General features: G+C 45.7%; 1 protein-coding gene across 1 annotated transcript; it reads left to right on the top strand.

Moving 5' to 3' along the window:
• Positions 7,395–10,930, top strand: LOC110433898 (uncharacterized protein YqeG). Its single transcript, XM_021456940.1, has 5 exons — positions 7,395–7,909; positions 8,008–8,088; positions 8,527–8,600; positions 8,682–8,789; positions 10,515–10,930. Exons 1-5 carry the CDS (start codon positions 7,453–7,455, stop codon positions 10,650–10,652), a joined length of 858 nt encoding a protein of 285 aa, XP_021312615.1. The 5' UTR covers positions 7,395–7,452; the 3' UTR covers positions 10,653–10,930.

The following is an 11,123-nucleotide window of genomic DNA, read 5'->3' as shown; positions in this document are numbered from 1 at the left end:
TAAAACCAACTCATTCTTCCTTGCTCAGGTGCCGCAGCCTGCAATCTTCAACTTCTCTACTTTCTTTCAGCATGCCTCTGTAGTTTCTTCTGGTTCAGAGCTATTGGATTTTGAGGCTATTTTGAGTTATTTGGGAACTGTGGCCAGTGGCCCCTTGTGGGCTTGTGGCAAATAAGAATGTGCTAGTTTTCGTGACTTCTTTTGTCGCCCCACTCCAACAGCTCCGCTTGACATTCAGCGACATTGTAGTAATGTTGTACGCAAATTTAATTAGGATTTGGACGATAAACATGAACAATAAATTTTCCTAGCAGCAGCCATGAACGCGTAAAGATTAAGACGAAGATGAAAAGAAGATTTGGTTCCTCAAGAGGACAGAATCATCGGCTGTTGTATCAGCAGGTTGTACCCTCCAGCTCCAGGATGCCGGCGTGGATGAGCAGGGTCCACAAATGTGTCATGAACTCCCCGCCGGCCGCGAGCTTCTCTGCGTGGATGTCGGCGTTGCTTGACGGCGCGAGGAAGAGGACGAGCTCCGCCCACAAGTCTGCAATCACCTTCCACCGCCGCGCCCTGTCGTGAACTCTGTACCTGAGCTCACTCCCAAGCTTTGCTCCCATCCCCAATATTGTCAGCTCATTGCACTGCAGCTCTAGAAGCTTGACACACCTGCTTCTCATGGTGTCGCACCCGGCGAGGTAGTCCCGAGCCTCCATGACCACAGCGTTGAAGATACGCCTCGTGTCGTAGCCGTGCCCCGGCAGCATGTCCGGAACGAACGCCACCAGGTAGGCGCAGTACTCCGACAGGCACCTGGCCACGAGGCGATCGCCGGTGAGCGGCAGCTGCTGCTGCGGCGTCGTCATCTCGCAGATGGTCGTCCCGATGTGCCACACCAGGACCGTGTGGACATGCGTGGGCAGCTCGCACGCCCACGTGAGCCGGCTCGCGTCGTTCCCGGCGAGCGCCGCGCGCCCATCCGCTAGGTGGCCGTCGTTCGCCTTGAACCGCGACAGGACGCGCATCACGACTTCCTCAGGCAACTCCACCTTCTTGGAAGCCTTCTGCCCGTCCCTGGTTGGCTCGATCAAGCCCAGCGACAGAATCGAGGCTACATTTCTCGGGTGGTAGTCGAAGTTGCGTAGCAGCGAGTACTGCCCCAGCTTCCTGTCCCAGTTCCTGCCTGTCAGCTTCCGATGCTTCCTTTTCTTGATCAGTTTCATCGCCTTCTTCCTGCTGCCGTCGTCGAACGGAACGGCTTCTCCCTTCCAGGTGATCTTGCTCGCGCCGGTCAGGGTGTGCAGATCGTCGGCCACCCTCCACTTTTGGTCGTTGATGCGCGATTCCACGACCAGCACGACGACAACAATCACCATCAACACGACGGTGATGCAGTGGATGTACGATTGCAAACGGCGCGGGCCGCGCCATCAGCCTGCTGGGCCAGATCGTGCTGCGAGCAAAAATCAGCCCGCACAGCAGCCCACCTATGCGAAGCAGGTTTCAGTAGCGGACACACTAAGCCCAACGGCGCCGCTCCAACCCGTCAGACTCGCGAGTCGCGAGCGAGTCCCCTGTCGCGATGACGCAAGCGCCGCCGCCGCCGCCGCCACAGGCGACACAACCGCCGCCGTCGCAACCTCCATGGACGGCTCTTCAACTGCCGCAGCCATCGCCACGGAGGACTCCGCCATCAGCCCCTGCTACGGCCACCCTGCACCCCGGCATCGTTGGGCCCTTCCCTGGCAATGAGCAGCCACCAGGTATGCGGTGCCCAGCCCCTCTCCATCCTGCCCTCAGACAACGCCGCGTGCTGCGGACGTGCGTGCTCGCCCGACGCTGGGACCCAAGTTCTGCGTCGTGGATCTCTCTCAGGTTGCCCGGCGTTGCAGGATCTGGACCTTACACGCTGCAGGGATCCGTGTTAATTGCATAGAATCTTGTGTATTGTCCTAGTCATCGTGACATCTAGGCATGGATGGATGCGAGATTTCGATAGCAAGATTCTCCATAGTTTATTTCCTACTTGAAATAGAGATGTAAGGGTTGAGTTAAATTTTGTCTTTTTTGGTCCAATTGTCCATCAGCGAGTAGAATGTTGTTACTGTGTTCTTTAATCAACACATTTTCAATCAATGTCTGCTATGTGAAAATCTTCTTTGCCTTTGTATCCTTGTTAGAGCTCATCTTAATCCTCACATTGCAGACATGGAATTTCTGCTGGAGCACTGGCAGATAACAAGTTGGATAGCACTTCTCAGCAAAATAACATTGTATCCCATATTCTGTCCAAGTCAGATGTCGACTATGTGACTCAGCCAAATGAAAGAAACATCATGTTGGAATCGAAAAAGAAAGGACTATTGCAATTCTTGATTTTTTAGTTGACTTAAATTTTATGGTCCCTTATAAATTGATATGGGATTATCACTCGTTATTGTAATAAATAATATATGTCACTAAAATCCAGTCATGTTTTTTCATTTCCAGATTTTGTTCAGAAGTATGTGAATGGATTGTAAATTTATACAATTTTAGATATGCAAGTTTTTCTTAAATTCGTCTAGAAATGCAAGTTACTATGAGTCAATACGCTGTTCAGAGCTAACAAGCTAATTGACGTAAATAATGGCAGACTGACAGTAAACACACTTGCATGGCGCTGCTGTCTCCACTAGCGGTGCGGACGCGCACGGGCCACGACAGTAACCCGCAAAAATAAACGGCGTTGTGCGGGCCGCCGCATGTGTCCGCTAGCAAGCTCGCGGCTTACGCGGACACGGACGGGCTGCCCGCTGCCGCGCCGCTTGCAAGTTTAAGTGGATGACATCTACCCCATTGACGGTCTGCTCCAAGCTGGTACGGTGGTAGTGCCTGCTGAAAGCTCCAGAGATGGCGTTCCAAACAATCACGGGGAGCACAAACACCACCGTCATTCCGACGTACTGGGTGTGCGACTGGTGCCTCGTGTAGAAGAAGTCGTACAGGAACGCGAGCTCCATCTCGATCACCCGGAAGGCACGGCTGTAGTCAGCCTCTTCCCGGAGGAGCCCAGACACGACGAGCCGCCGCGTCTTGGGACGACCGGCCTCCCCGTGCTCGTAATTGGCGAACCTCCGCCTGAGCAGCTTGAACAGAGCGAAGGACAGAGCGATGTCCTTGAGGATGCCGCCGTGCTCCCTGCTGAAGACGCTCACGCTCTGGCTGTCGATCCACTGCCAGACGGTGTCGACCGTGGTGAAGGCGCACGCGGCGATGGCCGTCCTGTAGTCCGGCTTGGAGAAGTAGGGGAGCGTGAGGTCCTCCCCGTGGAATATGTACCTGTATCCTTCCATGGTGGCGCCGTCGAAGACATGGCCGGACTCGTGCTCGGTCATCATGTAGTCGGCGACCACCTTGGTGTGCTTCATGAGGCCGTCCGTCCTGCTCGCCTCCCTCAGCGCCTGGAACTTGGCGTGGGCCTTGGCGATGCTCAGGATCCAGAAGATCCAGATGGTGGCGCTGTAGCACCGGTTCCGGCCCTCGCAGCGGACCATCAGCCACAGCAGCAGCACGATCTGCAGGCCCTGCTGCAGCAGCGTCCGCTTCCACTGCTCGACGTCGCGCAGGTTGTAGGCGGAGAGGGAGTCGGCGCCCGCCTGCACCAGGAGGCCGGCGCCCCACAGGACGAAGGTCTGGTCGTGGAACGGGCCGGCCTCCAGCAGACCGATGGTGTAGGGGACGAGGACGGTGGCGAGCGTGTAGACCGCCCAGATGAGGAAGCGGAAGGACTTGTCGCCGCGCCGGTGACGGTAGGGGCTCAGCAGGACGAGGAGGGCCAGGAGGAGGTTGCTGAGGAGGTCGAGGACCTCCACGCGCACCAGCTGCCCTTCCACCGTCCTCAGGCTCTCGACGATGGTCGTCGTGGTGTTCCTCAACCCCATCGGCAGCTGCCCTTCTTTCGCGCTCTTCCGTGCCCGTCTTCTTCGCCTAGGCGTAGCGCGTAGCTGCAATGGTCGCTCATTGACAGCAGTAGTATAATACACGCATGCCAGATCGCTTGTCACGTGAAAAAGTTGAACTAAGCGCCAAACACGTACGCTGTGGCTCGCAACTCAGAGTTTGACTTCAAAGTTACTACTGTGGACTTGAGAGCTAGGTCAACTCTCAACTCTCAATTAAGAGCTACTGTGACTTCAAAGTACGCTGGGAGGCGCTTGATGTATCTCAATTCCTATTGGAACCTTGAATACTTATAAAACTAGCTACAGCCGTACACTGAGATTTCTATTTGAAATTAACTTTGCTAATAATTCTCATTTGTTTAAATCTATTTTTTTATCTCCTTATGTGCGTAGCTTCATCTTTGGGCACAAACTACATACAACTATGTTGGACAGTTCCTTAAAATTGTTGTTGTCTTCTCTTCTTATTTTTCGCTCCTATCCCATGACTTCACAATTTAGGGCGATCAAGGAAACTTTCATATCCCTCCCTGTAAACCCAATTCTTCTTGATATATAAAGAGAATTAGGTGATTATGTCACTATATTAGTGTTCAATAGTGAATTTTGTTTTCTTTTAATTTGTGTTTTTGCCAAATATTTTGAACTAAAACTTTCGTTTACCCTTGTTTTAGATGTCGTCAGAGACAGAACTAGAATGAAATAAAAAGAATAAAAGACAAAAAAAACATTTGGAACATAGAGAACGGACCAAACTACCCTCCTCTTATCTCTCTCCCTCAATCTCTACTCTCATGCATCTCCTCACCTAGATAAAAGACTCTACTCCCACCATCTCGAAATACTTGACTTTATAGTGTTTAAATTTTATTTTAAATAGTTGTCATTTTTGTTTTCGCCTAGAGCTACCAGGTAAGTAGTACCCTTACTTCCTTCACCCCAAGACAAGTACACCTAACACCTCTCTTAATTTGAAGAGTCAACCAATTTTAGTTTTGACTAGATTTATAGAAAATAAAATTCACCGCTAAATATGTTGCTTATAAAGATATATGACATGATTAATCTAACGATGCTCATTTGGTATGATAAACATTAGCTATTTCTTCTATATATGAGTAAAATACATGAATAGTCCATTAACTTGTGAGGGTGTGTCAATTTGGTCCATCACGTTTGAAAGTGCATTTCTAGGTCCAAAACTTTGATAAGTGGTGCATAAATAGTCCATACCTCTTCGTTTTGTGTTTATATTTGTAGAAAAACCCCTATATTTATTTTTTCTTTCACAAACTTACCCTTCCATGCTGCCAACCACAAATACCACCGCCCCTGGGCGCAAAGACCACCGCAGCGGCGACGCCACTACTCCGCTTCGCTCTGGGTGTTGCCCTATCGACTGTCAGATATCGAACTACCTACTCCCAACTGCAAACGACACCGTGACGGTGACACCACTGCTCCACTCCTTGGTGTTGGATTGCACCATGGTGATCTCTAGGTCTTAGATGTTGAGCTCGAGGAGGTTGGTGACGGCCGTGATGAGGTTGGTCTTGCCGGTGCCCAACGTGCCATGGAGTAGGTATTCGTGCTTCTAGGTGCGACCACCGCGCGTGGTGCTCCCTTCGTCTTACAAAGCAGAGAGGTCTATGGGAATGCGATCCCGGAGCGCTGGGTCGATGGCGAGCATGTCGAACGTGGCATGGGTTATGGTGAAGCTACAACATAGGCCGCAACAGCTTTGTTCTCCAAAGGGCTCATGTCCATGGCCGGCGATGCGCTACGTTCTAACATCACCACACTAGGCTCGCTCATGCTCTTGATGTCCAAGCAGCTCCGGTTCCTAGTCGCCTACTGTTCTGTCGTGTTGCCGCGGAGTCATGAAGGTGAAGCCCCACGTGCCGGACTTCAAGCTAGCGCTAAAGCACTTCTACATTCATGCAAGCGGCGCACGACATGCTTGATGAGCTGGAGCGTAGCCTTGGTCTTAGCGCCTAGCACAGGGAAAGGTAAACTTGTGAAAACAAAATAAATATAGGGAGTTTTCCATAAATATAAACATAAAACAAAGAGTATGGACTATTTATGTACCATTGATCAATGTTTTGGATTTGAAAATGCACTTTCAAACCTAATAGACTAAATCGACACATCCTCATAAGTTAATGGATTATTCATGCATTTTACTTTTTATAATATTTAGTTGACTCCTCGAAGCACGAGATAGACTTAGAGCTGTTTGGATGCACCAACTAAATTTTAAGTGTCTAAATTTAGCTCTAAGGTATCCAAACGGTCCATCTTAGAAGACCAACTATAAATTTAGCTACTTCAACCCAACTAAAGCCACTTAAAATTTAGCTTAGTCTATTAGCTGGAGGATCCAAACTCCCTAGCTAAAATTTAGTTACAACAACATTTAGCTAGCTAAAATTTAGATTTAAAATTTTAACTAGCTATTAACTTTAGTTGGATGCATCCAAATAGATCCTTATTTTCGAACGAAGGTACCACAAAGATTGCTATTCTTACTTCTGACAAATCATTTTTTAAAAAACTTTACCAAATATATATAAAGTACAATAGATAAATCGGTGAATATGTTCATAGAATACATTTATTTAAAATTATGTATACGCCCTCCGGATTTCTGAAGTTTTGACAGTGACGTAGTCTTAAAAAATAACTTTAACTATTTTTTAATAAATATTTATAAAATATAATAAAAATTATTTTTATGAATCTTAGATGAATCTACTTATATTATTTTTATATTTTAAAATTCAATCTTAAAGAATTTATTTATAATCAAACATTCACATTCTTTTGGAAACCGAGGGAATGTATTGTTGAGACTGAGGACTTATTTGGCACAACTCAACTTCACTGATAAAGCTGTTTTTTCTAGAAAATAGCTTCATGAGTGACCTAAATTTATAGTTGAGCTTCATCTAGATGAAGTTGAGCCGTTTTGGAAAAAGTGTTTGGCAAAATAGCTTCACCAACTACTTCATACATAATTGAGAGAGAGAAATAAAAGAGAGAGCTGCAATAAGCTACTTTTTTCAGCTTTATTCCAACTTATGTCTTTGTGAGAGAAAAAGAAAACAACTTCACTTATAAAGCTATTTTGAAAATAAGGCCTTGTTTAGTTCGCAAAAATTTTTAAGATTCTCCGTCACATCGAATCTTTGGTCGCATGCATGAAGCATTAAATATAGACAAAAATAAAAACTAACTGCACAGTTTATCTGTAATTTGTGAGATGAATCTTTTGAGCCTAGTTACTCCGTGATTGGACAATGTTTGTCAAATAAAAACGAAATGTTACGGTAACAAAAACAAATTTTTTTGGAACTAAGCAAGACCTAAGTGTTTAACCCAAAAAAAAAAAACGCTGTTACGAGCTGTACGCGTGAGTATTTCAGTATGAGCAACCGTTCACGAATATCCTATTTCCTATCGATTTCTTCCACACCTACCGGCGCCCGGGAACGACCCTGTTCCGATGCTACGGTCGCCGCCGCTGCCAGTGCCACTACGCCCTTCCGCTGTCCGCGCCTCCCCGCTTCCGCCCCCTAGACCTAGAGCTGCAAACCCTAACACCGAGTCGACGACGACAACAACTGCCGCCGCCTCAGCGGACAGAGCGGCCACCATGGGCGCGGCGGCGTGGTGGCGGCGCGCGCTGGGTCAGCGGTTCAACCCAACCGGCGTGGCCGCGGTGGCGGCCGTCGCGGCGTCCAAGCCGAGCCTGGCGCTGCCGCACGTGTCGGTGCAAGACATCAGGTGGCTAGACTGGGCTGAACTCCGCCGCGCCGGGTTCCGCGGCGTCGTTTTCGACAAGGACAACACGCTCACCACCCCCTACGCGCCCGCGCTGTGGCCGCCACTCGCGGCAACGTTCGACCAATGCCGCGCGACGTTCCCGCCCGGTGCGCTCGCCATCTACAGCAACTCCGCAGGTCTGCCTGGTTTGACAACCCCTACCAAACGATTTGGGGCGATTTTTTTTGCCAGGTTCTGGGTGTTAATCGAATCGATTTGTCTGTGGGTGTGGAAGGGTTGACGGAGTATGATCCGGACGGGCTGGATGCGAGGGCGATTGAAGCGGCCATCGAGGGGGTTCATGTGATCAGGCATGGCAAGTGCAGACTCGCTACCTGTCTATCGTGTCTGTCCTTTGAAATTTACCTGATAGCTCAAAGAAACTCTGTTCGATAAATTAGCGCTCCGTTTCATAATCTTACTTCAAAATGGCGGTTCTTAGCTTTGTACACTTGTAAATTGATCTGTTCTTGGTAATTTCAAAAGTTCTTGGGTCTAATGCCTAACTTTGAAGGAAACTCATTGGATGGAGCTATGGATGGTCCATTTGCATTGTGAACTACCATTTTAATTTTAGTTGTTGTTTCATTTATATAAGTTGTGTACCAAAATACACCTCATGATGTTTTCAAATGTGTACGGTGTACCTGTGTCGGTCTCTTATAATTTGACTTTGCTATGGAAGTGGGAGATCTGAATCATTGTTTTCATGTTTAAGAGATAAATGTTTGAGCATCTGTTCTATTGATTGCAGATACAAAGAAACCAGGTGGACCAGCTAATGAAATAGAGAGTTACTTTGGTTGTTCAGCCTCAGATCTTGTGTTGGTAGGAGGATAGTTGTGAGCTGTGACTATTCTTACTAGAAATACATTCTAGTTCTCTAATTTTAGGTTGTCACATCCCCAGGTTGGTGACCGTTACTTCACTGATGTGGTCTATGGAAACAGGAATGGCTTTTTTACAGTACTGACAGAGCCTTTAAACATTGCTGATGAATCGTACATTGTCAAAAGGGTATGTTTCCTGTTTATCCTGTAAAGCTAAGATCGTTTTGTAACCTTGAAAAGAAAAGGGAAGATGAACAGTGTTCTCTTAAGTCACTATCCAGCTGCTTTATTCGGTTTCGGCTTCATATGCTGCTGCAAGCCTGTAATGATAATTCATTTGTTATAATTATACATTAATGAATGGAAAGCCAAGCCTGTGACAATCATGCACCATACACTCTGAGTCTCTGACGATTGTTGCATTTAAACATGATAGTCATTGTGTCAAATATACATGAAAATGTTTCAACAACTATGTTATTAACTGTCTATCTATCTAGAATCTTCACACCTCATGTATATATGGTTTTTGTCAATTGCTGCAACTTTCCCACAATGATTTGTCATGCTCCATAGAAGTTTGAGTAAGTAGGCTTGTCCTTGTTCTTAGACCACAGTTCTCAGTTATATTATTTTGTGTGAAGTCCATTTGACTACCCTGAATTGTGGCTGAGTCTGAAATCTTACATCCTCCAACTCTGAAAACCGTACAGATTACCCCCTGCAGCAGTTAAAAGTGGTTTTGAGCCACATCATCCCCTTTTAGTCCAAAAACAAATCCGTATACAAGGAATAAGTTTTTTAAACAATGAAAATATCTTCAAGACTAAAAAAATCGAAAAACATTCTATAGATACCTTGAGCTAGGAGAAACCAAATTAAAATATTTGGAGCTCATGCAAATATCTCTGAAAGCTTCCAAAAGTTGGATTTATCTCTACCAAGAAAATTCATAGAACTTCCTAATTGACGTCTAAAGTCTAAACACATTGAAAACTTTAAACAATAAAAATACGATTTGCAACTAGAATAAATGCAACCAGCATTATTGTGTGATGCATCTCATGTTTTTGTTTGGAAAGTTTTCAAAGTGTGTTTAGGCATCGATTAGAATGTTTCTGGATTTCTCTAGATTTACCCCACTTTTCTAGAGTTCAATCCAATTATGCAACTTTTCAGAGATAATTTCAAGAGTTTCAAATATTTTATTGGGTGCCCCTTGTCCTAATATATCTCTACTATTTTTCCCCGATTTTTTGAAGGCTTGAAGACATTTCATGGTTTAAGAACCTTATATAATGTTTACTGGATTAAAAACCACTTCTAAATACTGTGTGGGTAGGTGGTTGGTGGGGGGGGGGGGAGTAATTTGACCGGTTTTGAAAATTGGAAGGACCTAAGATTTATGGTTTTTTAATTGGGGGTGGGGGTCTTCAGACTCAGACACAAATAGATTGATCAAATGTACTTCACTCTATTATTTATATTCGTTCACACATGATTGGCAAATAGGCTGACCATTGTTTTTGTTAATATATTGACATTTATTCTAATCTACGTTACACGAGTACGGGTACGAGTATCGGATACAATACGTATCGGATACGCGGATACACACTTTCTAAAAACAAAACCCACTAAAATGGTGTATCCGAGTATCCGTATCCGCGTATCCGACGAGTATCGGATACGGATACGTCACCCCTCTTGGAGTATCCGTGTAACATAGATTCTAATTTAGCAGTTTAGATATTTTCAAAATATTTGGTTTGTGGTTTAGTCATTTGAAGGTAATGTTTCAAGCATATGGCATATTTCTGAGTTCTGGCCTTGTTTATTATTTTATTACTCCCCTTGTTTATTATCATTTCTTACAGTCTTACTGGTTTTTGGCGAACCTGTGCTTCCTCAGGTTAGGAAACTGGAGGCGTACATCATCAATTATTGGTACAAGAAAGGGTACAAACCAATGGAGCATCCTTTGCTCCCAGATGCAAGAAGAATAGTGAAGTTTGACCCATATGACGACTCAGTTACGACCAGAATATAGTGTAATGATATATGTTGCACCTGCTCACAGTAGAAATTCACCGGTTTAGCAAAAAAAAAAAAAAAAAAGAAATCCACCGGTTTCTTTCTCCAGTAGAGTGAGATCTGTTGTTTGTAGCTTTGTAGAAGATTACAAGGGAGAAACATATGGTGTGTAGAGATTTGTTGTTTTTTCTCCCTCTCGAGCAGAATGCAATTTAGGGAAATGTCTGTCGTGTGCGTGAACATTACTTTGTCCTTGTTCATTTTGCATGAAGAAAAGATAGTCCTCCGTACATATCAACATGCTTCACATGATCGTTGGGCAGATGCACTTCACTACCCATTTACATCACCTTTCTTGTCACCATTTCGTGTGCCAATTGGCATTAGCAACGGCAGGAACGACGGGGTTGTGGTCGAGGCTATTCGATGATTCGTTATACACAGAGTGATCATTTCTGGGACTAAGTTGTCTAAATCTACTGCCTGA

Source organism: Sorghum bicolor, chromosome 3 (assembly GCF_000003195.3).
Source record: "Sorghum bicolor cultivar BTx623 chromosome 3, Sorghum_bicolor_NCBIv3, whole genome shotgun sequence".
In the NCBI taxonomy this organism is placed as follows: domain Eukaryota; kingdom Viridiplantae; phylum Streptophyta; class Magnoliopsida; order Poales; family Poaceae; genus Sorghum; species Sorghum bicolor.
This window is presented reverse-complemented; position numbering and strand designations above follow the sequence as displayed.

Excerpts from the sequence above, each read along its gene's own strand:
- LOC110433898 (XM_021456940.1), top strand. The coding sequence starts at position 7,453 with ATGCTACGGTCGCCGCCGCTGCCAGTGCCACTACGCCCTTCCGCTGTC. Across the intron at positions 8,601-8,681 it reads CAGCCTCAGATCTTGTGTTG|GTTGGTGACCGTTACTTCAC; the intron begins GTAGGAGGATAG and ends TCACATCCCCAG. Across the intron at positions 8,790-10,514 it reads AATCGTACATTGTCAAAAGG|GTTAGGAAACTGGAGGCGTA; the intron begins GTATGTTTCCTG and ends GTGCTTCCTCAG.